This window comes from Piliocolobus tephrosceles, chromosome 15 (genome assembly GCF_002776525.5).
Source record: "Piliocolobus tephrosceles isolate RC106 chromosome 15, ASM277652v3, whole genome shotgun sequence".
Lineage (NCBI taxonomy): Eukaryota > Metazoa > Chordata > Mammalia > Primates > Cercopithecidae > Piliocolobus > Piliocolobus tephrosceles.
Window position 1 is genome coordinate 31,589,153 of NC_045448.1, and position 19,045 is coordinate 31,608,197.

The following is a 19,045-nucleotide window of genomic DNA, read 5'->3' on the forward strand; positions in this document are numbered from 1 at the left end:
AAGTAGATTTCAAAGCAAAATATTACCAAGAATAAAGAAGATTGTTTCATCAAGAGGACATACCAGTTCTAAGCCTCTATGCATGTAGTAATAGACCTTCAAAATACATGAAGCAAAAACTGATAGAACTGTAAGAAAAAAAGGCAAGTCTACAGTTTTGATCAGATATCTCAGTACTCTTCTCTCAATAATTGGTAGAATAAGTAGAGAGAAAATCATCAGGACATAGAAATTTGAAGCACACTAACAATCAAAATAGCCTATGGACAATTTTAGAAAACTCCTCCTCTTGGCAGTATACACGCTCTTTTCATGTTTACACAGAACAATTATTATGATTGATAGACCCAATTCTGGGCCATAAAACAAGTTTTAAATTCAGTAAGTTTAAAAGGAGGTATGTCATACAAGATATGCTCTCTATCCACAGTGGAATTAAATTAGAAATGAATACATGTCTGGAAAATTCCTAAACATTTGCAAACTAAATAACACCCTTCTAAATAACCCTTAGATATGAGAATAAATCAAAAGAGAAATTAAAATATTTGAAATAAATGAAAATGGTAACAACATATCAGAATTTGTGAGGTGCCATAAAACAATATTTAGGATGTAATTCAAAGCAATAAGTGCCCATATTAGAAGAAAGAGGAAGTCTCCATTTATAACCTTGCCTTCCATCTTAAGAAAAATAGAAAAAGGAGAGCAAATTAAACTCAAATCAAGCATAAGAAAAAACATAAGAAAGATCAAAACAGAAAACAATTAAATGTAAAACAAAATAAATAGTGAAACTCAATGAAATAAAAATCTAGTTTTGAGACGATCAATACAATTTCTAAAGCTCTAGTCAAAAAGATCTGGAGGCGAGGCGCGGTGGCTCAAGCCTGTAATCCCAGCACTTTGGGAGGCCGAGACGGGCGGCTCACGAGGTCAGGAGATCGAGACCATCCTGGCTAACCCGATGAAACCCCGTCTCTGCTTAAAATACAAAAAACTAGCCGGGCGAGGTGGCGGCGCCTGTAGTCCCAGCTACTCGGGAGGCTGAGGCAGGAGAATGGCGTAAACCTGGGAGGCGGAGCTTGCAGTGAGCTGAGATCCAGCCACTGCACTCCAGCCTGGGCGACAGAGCGAGACTCCCTCTCAAAAAAAAAAAAAAAGATCTGGAAAAAAAGTGAGAAAATATAAATTACCATGATTAAGGATGAAAGAGATGAGATCCTCTCAGATTCAAAATATTAGAAGGATAATAGTTTGGACTTTGCCAGGTTACATGATTGCATATTAAGGGATCTTCCACATCTTGATACAAAGGAGAAATAGAAAGATAACAATTTCATAAGTGGGTGGTGTAATAGCAGCTCAGTGAGGGAGATCTCACACACGAAGGGTGACTTTTAAAATCCCTCAGAACAGTAACTACTTAAGGGGTGTCGTATCTCTGTGAGATTTAATTGCATGCTCAGTTTGTAAAATACATCTTAAAATTTTGTAATACAGTATCATTTCTTCTATTAGGTATAATAGGAGTTAAATAATTAACTGCTTTAATAATACTACAAGAAAAAAATACAAACCTGAAGTATCAGCTATTTCAAATCTAAAGTATCAGCTATTTATATCACTTTATATTCCAGTCATGGTCAGTTTTCATTTGTACATGTCAACATGGATTAATTTAGAGTGTACTCTTTATGTGCTACTTTTTAACTAAATAGCTTCATATATTTATTTCCATACACAGATATAGTCCATGCAACTAATATTTTTGGAGTACATATGGTAATTTAATCATATGGATTACAATCAATCCCCAATTGTAGAGCATTTAGGTAACTTCCAGTGTTTCACAGTTGTGAATAGTAACACTATAACTTTGTGTAGACTGATTTCTTCCTTTTGGATTATTTCCCTTGAATAGAATTCCTGGCCCTCCTCCTACCCACCCCTCAAAAAAATGAAACAGTTTATCAGCACTTGTTGAACATTTCCAGATGAACTTCACAGAAACTTTGAACAATTCTAAGTGACACAGGGCCACATATACATATAATTTTTTCACAGGCCTACCTAGTTTTCTTATTTTTATTGAAGTAAATTACCATATAGTCAACTGAACATATTTAAAAGGTACAATTTGGTGTCTGTGTGTGTGTGTGTGTGTGTGTGTGTGTGTGTGTATATATATATATATATATCTGTACCAGTGCAATTTGGTAGATATATTTTATGTCACATGAAGCCATGTGACATAAAAAGAACACATCCATCACAACAAAAGGTTCTTCATACCCTTTGTAGTTCTACCTTCTTGTCCCTCTTGTGTCCTCAGGAAACCACTGATGTACTTTGTGTCACCAGAGATTAGTTTGAATTTCATAGAATTTTATATAAACATAATCATAAAGCATGTACTCTTTTTAGTTTTTGGCTTCTACAAATAAAGCTACTACAAACATGTGTATACAAGTCTTTGTGCCAAGGGATCATTGGGGTGTCACTTCACCAGCTGGAAACCTCTGTGGCCAGCAGTGCCGTCTGCCTGAGTATTGCTCATGCCCACTGGGCTCAATCTGCTCACTGGGCCTGGCAGGCTGCACTTGGCTCTTGCTACCGGCCTGGATCCCACACCTGCCAAGGGTGAGCCAGGCACAGAATGATGAGGGGTGAGTGTGTGAGTGAGTGCAGGGTGCAGCCACTGCGCACAGCCGGGCACACCGTTTGCTGTGGCAGGGCAAGCAGCTCCAGATGATAGCACAAGTTCCAGCTCCATGTAAGGCTGTGGTTGGACCAGATGTACCCCAAGTGGCTTCCACTGTTGGCACCCACATCTGGATGAGGGGAACATGGTAGTGCCTGGAAGCTTGGAGATGCCAGGAACCACAAGCCCCAAAGAGGGTGTCATAGTCCTGGCTCAGGGCATCCCTAGTTCTGGACTCCCCAAAGGGCCCCAGCTCTTCTCTCCTCTTTTTGCCTGCAATGTGATAAGCAGGAGGGCATGTTTCAGACCTGTTTGTGTTACAGCTCTTTCAGTCCCCACATTCGGCAAGTCCTGATTTCTTGCCCCATGTCCAGAAACAATGAGGTATGCAGACAGCTGGAGGATGAGCAAGGCAGAGAGGAGCTTCAGTGAGTGACAGAGCAGCTCTTGGGAGACCCAAAGTGGGCAGCTCCTTCCCACAGCTGGTAGTGTTGATGTCTGCCCAAGGCTGGATGAGTCCAGAGTTTTTACAGCCTCAGAAGGAAGTGCGTGCTGATTGGTCCATGGGCGGCCATGAGTGGGTTCAGAAAAAGCACCATAAATTGTCACTCTGGGCCACTGACTCCATCCAGAATTGACAGCCCAGCACCCAGGCTTCAGGCCATCCCCAGCTTGAAGGTATTGTTTCACCCGAGACCTGCCCCTTTCCACCCAGGAGCCTGTCTACCTACTGCCACGATCCACATGCCATCCATGGTGCCCAGTCTGTTAGTGCCAAGGGGTGCCTGCAGGCCTGCACCAAGCCACCCTCAGCCCCCACGTGCCCCTCCTCCCATCCTCATCAACACCCAAAGTCTGGAGGGGGCCGAGGAGGCAGGGGGTTGGTGTGTCAATGCCGCCCTAAGCTTGCACAGGTCAGGCTGGGTTGCAACAGCACCTTAGCTCAGCCACAACTTTGCTCTGCCCCAGAGCAGGTGCCTAGAGCAGGAAGAAGCCAAGGAGTGGGAGCAGGTACTTCCAAGCCTGCAGGGACAGGGGTGCTTCCCAGGCCCCTGAGAGCACAGGGAAGCCTGGGTCCAGAGCCATGGCTGAGTGGCTGCAGCTGTGCCCAGGAGCACTGGGCTTCTGCCCCACCAACTTGATAGAGGATGGGGTTCATGCCTGTTCCTGGACCTGCCAGCTCCGCGGAGTGCGCGGCCCTAGCTGCGCCTCTTCCACTGCAGCCGCTCCAGTCAGGCTGCTGCTACCATCATTTGTATGAACACATGCTTTTATTTTTCTTGGAAAAATAACCAGAAGCACAATGGCTAGATTATATGATAGGCATATGTTTCACTTTTTAAGAAACTATCAAACCATTTTCCAAAGTGGTTTTCATTTCAACTTCCCATCGAAGGTATGAGAGTTCCGGTTCTTCCACATCCTCAAAAACACTTGGTATGGTCAGTATTTTTTAATTTAGCCATTCTATCAGACACATAGTCATACCCCATTGTGGTTTAATTTGCATTTCCCTAATCACTAACAATGAGCATCTTTTCATGTTCTTATTTGCCAGTCATATGTTTTCTTTGGCAAGGTATCTGTTCATATAATTCTCCCATTTTTAAAGTTAAGGTGCAAAGGCAGTTCATTGGAGAAAAAGTAGTATTTTCAACAAATGGTACTAAAACAATTGGTTGTCCGCATGCAAAAAAAAAAAAAAAAAAAAAACAATTGATTCATACTTGGAACCCTACTTTAAAAATTAATTCAAAATGTGTCATAGACTTGAAATTCAAACCTAAAACTACACATCTTCTAGAAGGAAATATAAGAGAAAATCACTGTGACCTTAGATTAGGCAAAACTTTTTTAGATATGACATCAAAAGCCAAAGAAAAATGGAAAAATTAGACTTCATCAAAATTAAAAATTTCTGTTTTTCAAAACACAGTTAAGACAAATTATACCAGATGTGTAAAGAAGAGCTAGTACCATTCCTACTTAAACTACTCCAAAAAATTGAGGAAGAGGGACTCCTCCCCAACTCCTTCTATGAGGCCAGCATCATCCTCATACCAAAATCTCACAGAGACACAACAGAAAAAGAAAACTTCAGGCCAATATCCCTGATGAACATCGAGGCAAAAATCCTCAATAAAACACTGGCAAACTGAATCTGGTAGGACATCAAAAAGCTAATCCACCACAATCAAGCAGGCTTTATCCCTGGGATACAAGGTTGAGTCAACATATGCAAATCAATAAATGTGATCTACATAAACAGAACTAAAAACAAAAACTACACGATTGTCTTAATAGATGCAGAAAAAGCTTTCAATACAACTAAACACTTCATCATGTTAAAAACCCTCTACAAACGAGACATTGAAGAAACATATTAAAAATAATAACAGCCATCAATGACAAACCCACAGCTAACATCATACTGAATAGGCAAAAGCTGGAAGCATTCCCCTTGAAAACTAGAACAAGATAAGGATGCCCACTCTCACCACTCCTTTTCAACATAGTACTGGAAATCCTGGCCAGAGCAATCAGATAAGAGAAAGAAATAAAAGGCACCCAAACAGGAAGAGAAGAGGTTAAACTATCCCTGTTTGCAGATGATATAATTCTATACCTGGAACACCCCATAGTCTCTTCCCAAAAGCTTCTTGGTCTGCTAAACAAGTTCAATAAAGTTTCAGGACACAAAATCAATGTACAAAACTTACTAGCATTCCTATACACCAACAATATCCAAACTGACAGCCAAATCAAGAATGCAATCCCATTCATGATTGCAGCAGCAAAAAGAATAAAATACCTAGGAATACAACTAACCAAGGAGGTGAAAGAGCTCTACAATGAGAATGACAAAACACTGCTGAAAGAAATCAGAGATGACACAAACAGAAAAACATTCCATGCTCATGGATAGAAGGAATCAATATTGTTAAAATGGCTATACTGCCAAAGCAATTTACAGATTAAATACTATTCCTATCAAACTACTGATGGCATTCTTCACAGAATTAGAAAAAAACTACTTTAAAATTCATATGAAATCAAAAAAGAGCTGGGATAGCCAGGCAATCCTAAGAAAAAAGAACAAAGCTGGAGGCATCACATTACCTGACTTCAAACTACACTACAAGGCTACAGTACTCAAAACAGCATGACACTGGTACAAAAAGAGACATATAGACCAAGGGAACAAGATAGAGAGCCCAGAAACAATGCTGCACACCTACAACCATCTGATATTTAACAAAGTTGACAAAAATAAGTAACAGGGAAAGGACTCCCTATTCAAAATGGTGCTGGGATAACTGGCCAGCCATATGCAGAAAATTGGAACTGGACCTCTACCTTATACCATATACAAAAATCAATGCAAGATGAATTAAAGACTTAAGTGCAAAACCTAAAACTATAAACACCCTAGAAGAAAACCTAGAAAATGCCATTCTGGACATAGGACCTGGCAAAGACTTCATGGCAAAGACAGCAAAAGCAATTGCAACGAAACCAAAAATTGACAAACAGGACCTAATTAAACTAAAGAACTTCTGCATAGGAAAAAAAACTATCAAGAGAGTAAACATGCAACTTACAGAATGGGAAAAAATATCTGCAAACTGTGCATTTGACAAAGGTCTAATATCCAGCATCTATAAGGAACTTAAACTAATTTACAAGCAAAAACCAAACAATCCAATTAAAAGTGGGCAAAGGACATCAACAGATACTTTTTAAAAGAAGACATATGTGGCCAACAAGGATATGAAAAACTGCTCTGCATTACTAATCATTAGAGAAATGCAAATCAAAACCACCATAAAATATCATCTCACATCAATCAGAATAGCTACTATTAAAAAGTCAAAAATAATAAATGCTGGCAAGGTTGTGGAGAAAAGGGAATACCTATACACTGCTAGGGGGAATTTCTCAAATAATTTAAAACAGACTCACCATTCAACTCAGCAATCCCATTATTGGATATATCCCCAAAGGAATATATATTGTTCTACCATAAAGACACATGCATGTGTATGCTCATTGCAGCAGTATTCACAACAGCAAAGACATGAAATCAACCTAAATATCATCAATGGTGGACTGGATAAATATTCCATATGTACCATGGAATATTATGCAGCCATAAAAATAATGAGATCATGTCCTTTGCAGGCCATTATCCTCAGCAAACTTACACAGAAACAGAAAACCAACTGCATATCCTCACTTATAAATGGGAGCTAAACACCAAGTACATATGGATACTAAGGGAACAACAGAACTGGGGTCTACTTGAGGGTGGAGAATGGAAGGAGGGTGATGATTGAAAAAATACCTATCAGGTAGTATGCTTATTACTGGGGTGATAAAATAATCTGTACACCAAACTCCTGAGACATGTAGTTTACCTGTATAACAAAACTGCATATGTAAACTTGAACCTAAAAATATTTTTTTAAACAAAAGACAGTTAAGAGAATAAAAAAAGACAAGTCACAAACTGAGAGAAAACATTTGCTAAGTTTATACCTGGCAAAATACCTCTATCCAGAATACATAAACAACTTTTAAAACTCAATAATAAGAAAACAAACAACCCAATACACTGGAACTTAGATTTGTTTATCACGTAAGTAACTTTTTGCAAGTAAAGAGCATTGACTGAGAGCATGAGACACAGAGTTAAGTTTTAAAAGATAGAAGTAAGATCATGTACTGCTGATACAAGAGAGTAGGCAGAGAGTCAAAAGAGAACCAGAGTCTGTACATGACAAAAAGATCTTGGGCTGTTTCATGATTAGAAAGAAAAAATATCAAAAGCAAATTACCATATTTTCTTCACAATAACTTCTAGGATCAGCCTTAACAATATGGAACAAATATTAAAAAACAAACTTGAAAGTGGCCCAGAGCCTAATTTAAGACTTGAGTAGTAGGACTGGATAATATGGCATAGTTACAGAAGTTTGGAATCTGAAAGTAGAGAGATATTCCAAGACTGAATATACAGAGTATAAGGCAAATTTAAGTCACAGATCACCAAATGGGCACCTTTTGCCAACAGACATCACGTCCCCACCCAGAAATCTGGGAACAGGCCATTCTTCAAGGACCAGGTCAAGTCTCCCATCCTCACTCCCACTCACTCCACCAATGCTCTGCACTGCAAGCACTTGTAAAATAGCACTAATAACAGGGATCGCCTCAAGGACAAAATGAGATAGCCAATGTAAAGAACATAATATAATGCCTGGAACACCCAGAGCTCAATAAATATTGGTTTTCTTTCTCTCCCTTCTATAACCAAATAGAAGACAAATTGCACTGTTGGCCCTAGTTCAGGGTTTTTTAAAATTTAGAGCTCCTATGTTGAGCTGAGTCTCGTTAAAGGCTCCTGGGTTGAGCACAGAAACTTCTTAAACAACTTGAGTGCAGACTTTGATGTCCCCATTGCCATACATGGCAGGGAGTCAACAGCAGAATGGGAAGTACACCAAGTTGCAGAAATAAGTTGCCAGGCTGTGGCAAAATTCAATAAGTAGACAACTTCTGTATTCCATCTAGTAACAAAAAATATTTATGCTCCCCCTTCAGCTGGCTGAGGAGCATATGTGATATAAATATTTCTGAGTGATAGAGCATCACTGCAAGTCTTTCCACTGTCCCTCACCCATTCCTCCTCAGGCAATGAAACGTGAATTACCTGATGGGTCAATCTGGGAGCAGGACCTGCCAAAGGATGTGTATAGCTCAGCCCTTCTGCTGTCTTTTCAGAACAGGCACCACTGTGAGAGGCCTGTGGTTGCCCAGCCATGATCATAGGTAAGTATTTCTAAGGTACTGTGTTAGAAGGCCCACATAACCCAAAAATCAAAGCCACATTCCCCCAACCCAGCTTTACCAGTAATAAAACGTGATAATGTGTCTCTAGTTACCTAATTCCTGGATCTCTCAGTTAGTTCTGAACTTGAATGGAGAAGAAGGGTTCCATTTTGAGGCCCTGTCAACACCTACTCACCTATCTGCTGCCTGTCCCATGCACATTCAAACATAGACAGGCACTAGGGCCCTCTCAGATGAATGTTCAGTGGCCTGGCTGGGGCCTGTGCTAACCAGGCCTCTTTCCCCTTCAGTTTACATTTTCCCACCTGCCTGATACTCTCAGACTGACATTGCTGCCACCAAGGTTTCACAACAGAAAGTCCAGCAGAGAATTCTTTTACCTTGGATGCTGACTTCTAAATGAACTGAAGATATGCCCTTATTTTGCTGATTTTTTTTTCCATCTCATAAAGAAAATCAGCTGAAGTGTTACCAACTAGCCCCACCGTGAATTGCCCATAATGTTCATTAACAGCATCTTTAAAACTGTGTAGCTACCTCACAACCAGTCCTGTTTGTTTATAGTGCTGGTAGTATCACCTTTTGCCAGCAGGCCTGGCTGGCTGTGACTTACCATAGCAGTGACAATGGCAGTCTTGGCTTTAAAGTGAGGGGTGACCCTTTAGTGAGCTTGGCACAGCAGGATTAAATAGTCTTTTAACCAGCACAGGCAATTGAAAGATGCAGCCTCACTGCTTCAACGCAGATTTTAATGTTTACTTAAATATAAAACTGGCACTTTACAAACAAATAAACATTGTTTGTACTCACAAAAAAAAAAAAAAAAAAAGAGTGAGAAGCACACAATGAAGGTTCTTTCCTGCCTTCTTCCTAGAAGGCAAGCACTAGGCATTGTACTCCTATGACTCCCATGAGACCTAGCATAGTTCTGAGCTAATAGAACTCTGATAAAGATCAGGAGACCTGGCTTCAAGCTCTACTCTGCCCTTTCTTGCTGTGTAACTTGACACTTATCACTTGGTCAATCTGAATCCTTGAATTCCAATCATAATTATTTATTTTGTTTGTTCTTTCTAAGTGACATTAAATTAGATTCTAAATGGGCAAAAAGTTGGTCCCTTCTTCAATGTGGTAAAAGTGAAATGGTCACGATCTCCAAAGCTGGTTTATATTTTTGGCAAACATAACTATATATTTTTCAGATGTGCTTATGATGTCGTTCCATTTTGAATGAAAATTCCAAGACTCCTACTATTTTCCCATAAAGGATCAAATAAAAAACTTGGAACCCAAGAATTCTCAGAAAACAATATTTACTACCAAGTCCCCACTTACATGTAGCAGAAATTTTCTAAAATATGTCCTCAGCTTTGCTACAGAATTTAACCAAATTTTATTATAAAATTACCAGGGCACTGAATGTAAACCTATGCCATTCATAGTTTTCTTAAGAAGGGATTGGTAAACTATGGCCCATAGGCTAAATATGGCCCACTGCTTGTTTTTGCAAATAAAGCTTTATTGGAATACAACCACATTCATCTGTTTACATAATGTCTGTAGCTGCTTTCCTGCTATAGCAGTAGGGGTGAGTTGCTGCAATAGAGATCATGACTTGACTTTTTACAGAAAAAGTTTGCTGACTCTTGTTCTAAAAAAATCCTTCCGTTAATCTTAATTGATTCAAACTATGCCTCAGGAACATCCTTAACACATGATTAAGTGATCACAGGAATGTTGCTTATCTTGTTTGGGCTTTTTTTTCTTAATCTGTAAGAGGAGAGATTTGTCTATTGTTTCCAATGTAGCCATTACTTCTCATTCTGATTCTCAGCAAATGAGTAGTTGCCTTAGTGAGGTCTGATTACTTCTGAATAGTTGAGACATCTGCACCTCTCATGAAATAAGAGAAGCATTGGCAGGGGCTCATGAGGAGACTCAAGTTCCAACTCCTTGATTTGCCCCAACTGACCCAACCTTTTGTGCTTTGCTTCTGTAAAATGAAAAGGCTGGGCAGGTGAGAACTATGTTTCCTTAGAACAGATAATTGTGGTCCAGTGTGTGAAATGCCTCATGCAAAGCCACACTGGCTACTATGAAAGCCCAAGGAACAGTATCACAAACTGGATTTAGAGAGAAGAAAAGACTCAGACAAGGCTTCTTGGAGGAAATGATGCCTGACCTGAATCTTGAAGGATGAGGAGAAATTCTGCTGGAGAATCAACTGACTAATAAAGCAAATAGGCATCTTATTGAAGCCATCATTTTATTTGGCTAGTTTAAAAAATGTTTCAGCATCTAAACCTCAGGGAATATCTCTCTGAATTCAAGCAGATTCTAATGTGTGCATTATACTCTGCTTCTAGATGTATATCATGGAAGTTACACTGCCCAAAATTTTTCACAATGTAGTCACTTTTTCTCTGGGAAAAAAAAAAAAAAAAAGTTTATTTGTCTTGTTCATTCAGTTGTCAAGGTCCCATCAAAGTCTTGAAAAAGGCATCAGCCACCACATGCAGAAGTTGTGTGACTGACCACTGTATGGAACACCAAGACTTCTTGGCAAAGTGAAGATCAATCAGAGAGTTTAGACAAGGGGTCATTCCAAAGCTGTAATCACAGTCAACAAGAGGTGAGATAACTCTTGACTTCAAATGACTTTGGCAGTGGGATTAGGCAACAGTGCTTAGGCAGCAGTCATTTTCATGTGGCTAAAGAATCCAAACAGCCACAACAATAGATTCGGAAGGGAGGAAAGTTATTTGAATTGACCTAACTATGCAATCTCAGCAATTATGATTCCCAAGTAATTGCTAGCTCTCCTACAATTCTATCTGTACTGTTGTTGTAAGTAGAGTTCATTCATGCATTCAACAAATTCTAGTGAGTACCAACTATGTACCAGCTCTTTGTACACAATGGGGATACAGCCATAAAAAAGTGAGACAAAAACCCTTGACCCTGTGGAATCTACATTCTTGAGTGCCATCCTTGTATTGAGAAAAGTGCAATGAGTTTTAACTTCTATTTGATGGGACATGCTGCTTTGAACAGTCCCCAATGGACATTTTGCAAAAGAGTCTGAGCCAAACCTGAGCCATCCTTCCTCCTTTTCTCTCCGTCTTTTTCTCTGTCTTAGCAATACTCAAGACAAGATAAACCAAGATAGCCTGAAGTCTGTTCCTTAATGCACCCTCAGTATCAAGCCAAATGATGCCTTAAGCCTCAAAACAGACATGTATGATTACATCAAGACCCTAAAGAATGCTCATAACCTTTGAACCACTTCTGGGAATCCTGACTAAGAAAATAGACCTAACCTTTGAAAAGAATTTAGATGCAAAAAATGTACATCACAGCTTCAATGAACCTAGCCTCACCCCAAGACAAATTAACTGTCCAACTAAAAATGAATATATAGGTAAATTATTATTTTTACAGTAGATGAAATAAGCAGATATTAAGAAATCTATGATAATGTGGGAAAATACTTACTATAAAATGTTAGGTAATTAAACAGAACAAAAAAACCATATATTCAACATAACAAGCATGTGTGAAAATCTAAAGAAAAAGATTTGATAGAAATTCTCTAAAATATTAATATTTAATATACTTAGATGTACTTATGAGTATTTTCTACTTTTGGTATTTTTCCATTTTTCATTAGAAAAAAATGTTTTTATAATTTAAAAAAATTTTAAAGAATAATCTTAAGCATAAATATAGTTTTTAAAAAGCAAGAATGAGATCACATTTATCCAACAAGTATAAAACAGTTTATTAACATACCTGAAGCGCCTGAGATCTGGATTCGTACTGCCTGGGTTTGAACTCTGATTCCTCCTTATTGTGTGACCTTGGGCAAGTAAGTTATTTAACCTTTTCTTGCTCCAGTTGCCCACCTGCAAAATGGGTGTGCCTACCTAAATGAGTTGGTATGAGGATGAGTAAATTATTTACTCAGAGTGTTTGGCACAGAGTGTAACACCCTGTAAGCACTCAAATAATAATAGATCAAACACTCCAGTGGCCTCAAAGAAAGAATTCAAACAAGAGGAAAGACAAACATCAGGTCCTGATGCCTCAGGGACAAGTAACTCAGAGTTGTACTTCCAGTGGGCAGTTTTCCCTCGGGCAGAATGAATCTCCAAGTCCTTTACTAATATTGTAAAATTTCCTCTGAAGAAGGACAGTATGTAGATATTTGTTTTATGCATAATTATTCCTTTGGGTTTTTTTTTTTTAATGCACTGGTCATAATTTATTGTGTAAAGTGGCTTTTGATTTCAAAAACAAGCCTAAACATTATGTTAATCGGATTGTCACAAAACACTAATCATTAAGATGAAATGACCTCATAAAATATTGCTTATGTTGCCAACATATGGTAATTTATTTGAAGATAAAAATAATTGTTGATAAAAATCACATTTCTCTGTCAAATGTCTGTTCAAAAATCAGTGAAATAAAGAATTAATATCTTATCTCCTGTATCCAACATCCTTCTTCCTGTACAAATTAAACCATCTAAATCTGAGTAAAATAAAATCTGTGTAAAATAAAGAATCTTGTTCACAATAGACTTTGAGTAAATATTTGTTGAAAGGATACAGTTCAGTTCTTATTACTTGACAACATTTGCCTTTTTAAAAGAGTGAGAATTCGGTTAAGATTGCATAAATATTCAATATTGACCAATAAAGAAGATTCAGAGGATAAGAGGCAATTAAGAAAGACAGTTTGAAATTTGTCTCTGACACCTCTCGAAATGAGGCATCACTTTCTTTTTATGAGAGAGATTATGCCAGAGGCATTTTTATCCTAATTTCTAATCCAAACTTCCTAGATCTTTTGACCCTAGGAATCTTCTACTCAAAATAAGGCAGTGCTTCTTTGAGATTTTGATTTTGTTTGATAACCTTTCTCTGTTTATGGGCTCTGTTCTCTTCTTGCATGGAACATCCGACTACTCAAAATGGCTAAAAGGTCTTAAACTTCGGAGATTCACAGGCTCAGATTTGAATCTTAGCGGGCACCAGCTGTATTGTCTTTTTTCAGTTCCATAACCTTACTCAGCCTCAGTTTCTTTATAACGTGGACATAATAAATATCTCTCAGAAGGTTACAATAGAGTTAAGTGAGACCATAGATACTAAACGATTGGGCATGGTAGGCAATTTAACAATGTGTTCGTTCTTCCCTTTCCCTGTAAGACTTTACTGAGGCTGGACGGTCTTTCTCTGAACTCTGACATCCCTTGGTCTCTTTCCTGTCTTTCCTTCCCAGAGCACAAGGCAAAGTTTTCCTGAACCCAGATTTTTTAAATCTAGAAGAACATTTGAGCTCTAAGTTACCCACTCACAATTAAAGTCCCAGGGAAATTAGAAAGGCAGATGAATTGGTGGTGTGCTTGGTTGCTTTTGGGAGGGGTCTAAGAAGCCGGGACCCTCCCTTAAGTCAGTGGGATCTCACGATATTCTCTTCCCCATCTGTGAAGTCTGGATTTGGGCTCTACCCACCTTCCTCCTTAGACCTGCAAAGACTAAATCGATGAGAACCTCTGACCTGAGTTTCCCTCGGGAGATGCCAAACGCGTAAGACTCTCCCAAGATCCCAGAACTGACCTGTCCCCACCCTGCAAGGAAAAGGTGAAGGAAGAAAGAGAAGCGGGGCGGGGCGCGAGATGCCACAGGTAACCGCCGACTGCACGCAGTTGATTAAGGAACAGTCCCGTCCAATAGATCTGCCCAACCTGAGCTTTCCAGCTCGCCTCCCGCCCACAGGACCTCTTTCTCTCGAGCAGCCAGAAGATCTGGAGAGGCTGAGAGCGGATGAGGTCCGGGGAGTGAAGGTGGCATCTGTCCCGCGGCCGCTTGTCAACTCTCTAGTGTCCAGGCCCCGGCCCCTGCCCCAGCCCCCGCCAGATGCACCCCGCAGGCTGGCCTCGCGTTTCTCACAGTGCTGCGCGCTGCCTCTTTGGCGTTCCTCGGTGCGCGCCCCATGCTGCGCTCCTGGACGCCGGGAGCAGGGCAGTGCGCTGCACTGGGCGCCTGTAGGGGAAAAACGCTACCTGTGGAAGTAATGTACGCAGAAGAGGCCCAGAAGCACCGTCCCAGGTGGCCCGAAGAGGGAGAGGGGTTGCCGAGCTAGGATCCCCGCGGGCACCGCGAAGGAGGGCAGCTCCTGCAGGAACCAGGCTGCGCGGGCTGGCAGGCGGGTAGCCGCGGGCTTCAGGCTCTCCGTGTGCTTCCCGTAGCCAGAGGGCTTCGCGACGTACAAGACCAGTGCCCCAAGGGCGACCAAAGTGGCGCTGCCTGCCAGCACTGGGCTCTGCTGGCACTGAACCTGCATCGCGCCGTGTTCCTCGCCGGTGGCCGCTGCCCTAGCAGAAGAGAGCGCGGCCCCCGCAACCCCTTTATGGAGCGCCAGACGCCACCCCATGTCCGCCCCCTCGGCCTTGGCTCCCGCCCCTCCATCCTGCCTCCCACCTCGGCGCGGCCAGCCCTGGCGCGGCTTCGCAGCAATACCCCTTTCTCAGGGATGCAGCCGCGGGGGGCGGGAGGAGAACGAAGGCCTTCTTAGTTCCACAAGGTGTCCGCGTCCTCGCGCCCGCCCTCTCCACCGCTCCACATTCACCTCCCCCTTAGGCTGTCCTTCAATGACTTGTTCCTCAATCATTAGCCTCTGATGCGGCAACTTCTGGAACTAAGACACTGGAAGAAAACCCCATGGGGACGATTCGGCTGGGGTAGTTCTTCCTCCCCAACACACACCCTCTGTGCTGTCCGTCGCCACGCAGCCTCACCCTCGAACACCCAAGCCAGGATCTTTCCAACTCCTCCGGTTCCTTATACACCTTCACTCCCCCACAGCTCCCACCCAACAGCATATGATCTTCCTTGGACCCTGAACCATCCTGGCTCTCTGAGCGTCTGCCAGCCCCTCTGCTCTGGTCTGCTCTGGGGCGCCGCGCTCCTTAGCCACTCTCAGCATCAGTGCCAGCTCTGCCCTACCGCGCGCCCCCGGCAGGTACCAGTCTCTCCCGGCCCTAATTCCTCAGCGGTTTCTCTCTGCATCCTCGCACGCGTCCCTGAGCCGCCCGCCTGGGTGAGAGAGGAGCGTCCGCTGAGCTCGGATGACCGTGCACAGATCAGGGCCAGAAGTTGAGATTCTGTCAGTCCTCCCCCGCCATCCCACTCCCGGTCCCCTAGAGTAGCCCAGACTCAGGCTAAAGTCTAGGGCTTCTTTCCTGGGATGCCCTTTCCCAGCTCCTAGAGCCAATGAGCCGTGGCCCATAAGATGGTGGCCTGGCGACTCCGCTGTTCTCTGAACTCCTGTCTAACCGTCATACACCCAGACCCCTTTCTTTTTCTCTTCCATGTCCCACCTTTATCTTATCCTCCAGCCCCGCCTTCTCCTACCTCTTCCGTTCTATGATTCAGCTTCCAGGCTTTCTTGGCTGCCTCCTCCTCTGTCTCCCATCCCTTCTTTTCTTCTCTCCCTTCTTTCTTCGACCTGGCTTTCTCCTTTAGGTCGACCTCCTCTTCCCACCTGCTGTTTACCTCATTCTTCCATCTTCATGTCCCATCTCCCTTGATTACTTTATCCCTGTTTTCTCCTCTGGTCCTTACTTGGGGCTCCACCCTAGTCCTTCCCTCTTTTCACTCTTCCCTTACTTTGGAGGTCTTTTCTCTTCCTTCTCCTTCAACTCACGCCTCCCAGGAGTCCCATTCAGTGTATCTCCATCCGTTTCTGCTGCATCAGGCCGGCTGGTCCATTGATAGACACACTCCCTCATCTGCTCCAGTTTGGGGTGTCTCCTGATTCTTGGCACACATGGTATATGGTGATGCTTTAGCACCACAGGGCACCCTCTGCTTGCTGACCAAGAGTCGTTTATCATATTCCCATTGGGTTATAATTAATGCCAATCATGCTTCAGTTTTTAATTGATCACCACTTAGGAATCACTCATACTGAGCGAAGCATGTTTCATGGAATAACCAGGTGTTAGCCATCACAGCTGTTTCAAGTTTGTTTTGCACTGGCTTTAGAGTGCAAGTCCAGTCCCAGCTTCCTCAGGTACAACCTGCTTGTTGAAGATGCCCAAATCTAGATCTCCAGCAAAGATATGAGCTTTAGCTCTGCCTTTTCTCTCTGCTGGAAAACTCCACTTACATATCTATCAGAGACCTCAAAGCCAGCCCTACCCAAAACTAAACCCAGTTATTTTTCCCTCCACCCACTTGGACCCAAATTCTCCTTCTATATTCCTGAGTGTTACCTCTTCCCTGTCCTCAGTTGCCACAGCATCCCTAGGAAGCTGGCTCATAGACTCAGGAAACAATAGATTTCATGATACCATACAGCATTAAGAGAACAGGCAGTGTGATATTTCAAACCCAGCTCAATGGAATAATTTTTTTAAATGAAATGTTTTCTGTCTCAATTTCTCCCTCTCTTTTCTTCTAACTCTGCCCAATTTTTGTCCTCATGATCTTTTCTCCACTGTCATAACAATTAGCTTGATAAAACCAGTCATCTTCAGCTTACGCATCTGTGGGTTGGCTGTAGGTCAGAAATATGGGCTGGGCTTGACTTATCTTGACAGTTTTCACTCATCCATCTGTGTAACAACTTAGAGTCCAGCTCCAGGCTGTGTTTGGATGGAGAAACTTAGCTGAGGGTGTTATCCTGGAATGACTGAGCTAGACCCACCATGTCTGTATAATGTTAATAACAAAAACACAAGAGTAGAAGAAACACACAAGGCCTCTTGAGGCTCAGGCCAAGAACAAGCACACCCTTACTTTCTATTTATTGTATTGGCCAAATCAAGTCATATGGTGGATTCTAGAGTCAGAGTGAGCGAGTACTTGTAAAGTTACATGGTAAAGGGCAGGGATATAGGGGGAGGTAGAAAACTGGAACCAATAATGGAACTGTTCCGTATTACATGCAAGAAGAAAGTGCCCAAATTATAAATATATAGCTCGGTTGATTTGTACAAACTGAACACCCTCTTGCAAGCTGCACCTAGGTCAAGAAACAGATTATCAGCATACCAGGATCTGTGCTCCTGCCTCCTTGCATCCTCCTTCTAGAAAAAAAAAAAAATGCTACACTGACTTCTAACACCATAAATTAGTTTTGTCTGCTTTTGAATTTCATGTAAATAGAATTATACAGTACTTACTCTTTGTATGTATTTTAATGGTACCTGGGATTTATTTTAATCAGTGTGGTAACATATGCAGACACAGAAATGACTATCATGAAGGAAAAGGTTTATATCGACAGATCCCTACAAACAGGAGACACAGCACACCACCCAAGATCACATGGGAAGCACCAGTGTTAGGAGGTAGCTGGAGTGAGGGGTCAAGGTGGGCAAGAGCCTTTACTATGGTTTCTGCAGGAAAGAGTGGGCATGACAAGGTAACCAGGCTTAGGATTAGCTAGTTTGAATCTTTTAGCAGGCTCTGGGGTAGAGGGGCTATCTTTAGTTTTCCATTACCTGGACCTGGCTGATTAGGGCAAAAGAATAGTGACCCAGCGTGTAGAGTCCTGATAAAGGAAGTGGTTGGGGAATGTATGAGCCCTGAATTAATTGGTTTGCATATGAAAGATGTGTTAGGGTCATTTACAATCTCCAGGAAACAGTTAGCTGGGAGATCCCAGAAGGCCATGGTTTAGTGGTAGAAATGATCTATAGAATATTAGAATTAGGTAGAATAAAAGCTATCTCCTTAACAAAACATAAAATCAATCCCCCAAAGGATGAAGATAACTCACAAGTAACCTAACACAGTCCAACACTGTTTAAAGGAAGTCAATTAAGTGCAGACAAGTAAGAATATAGCCTATATGCAACATTCCTAAAATTACTAGGCATGTTACATCAATTTTTGACAACAACTACTACAGTTGAGCCAAACTTCAAAAGTTAAGGACATGGTCCTCCATGACATTGTCCTTACTTCAGACATCAGCTACAAGTTCAAGGTTATGTAAGCCACTTATACTTCTAAACAGCTGGCTACCGTATTTAGGAATCCCACTAACACCTCAAACTTGATAATTCACTGAAAAAAATTAAAGAACTCTGGAAAGCTCTATACTATGACTACAGTTTTATTATAGCAAAAACATACAAATCAGAACTAGCCAAAAGAGGAGATGTATAGTACTATGGGAGGTAGAGCAAGATGGTGGAATAGAAGCCTCCACTGATTGTTCCCCCAACAAGGACTCTGATCTAACAACTATCTATGCAAGCAAAGCCCCTTTGCAAGAACCAAAACTCAGGTGAGCACTTGCAGTACCTGCTTTTAACTTTGTGTCACTGAAAGAGGCACTGAAAAGATTGTAGAAGGAGTCTTGAGTCACTGAAGGCACCGCTCCATCACATCCTGGCGGCTGTGGTGTGGTGCAAAGAGCATTTTCGTGCACTGGGTGAGGGAGAACACATCCATCGTGAGGCAT

At 41.7% G+C, this 19,045-nt stretch overlaps 1 protein-coding gene across 1 annotated transcript in view; it reads right to left on the bottom strand.

Moving 5' to 3' along the window:
* SRD5A2 (steroid 5 alpha-reductase 2) overlaps positions 1–14,951 on the bottom strand; it is a 57,324-nt gene extending 42,373 nt beyond the window's left edge. Inside the window, exon 1 of the mRNA XM_023217322.2 lies at positions 14,631–14,951. Coding sequence (XP_023073090.1) covers positions 14,631–14,911 — 281 coding nt within the window. The 5' untranslated portion in view covers positions 14,912–14,951. The remainder of the gene's footprint in view (positions 1–14,630) is intronic.
* Between the last annotated feature and the right edge of the window lie 4,094 nt (positions 14,952–19,045).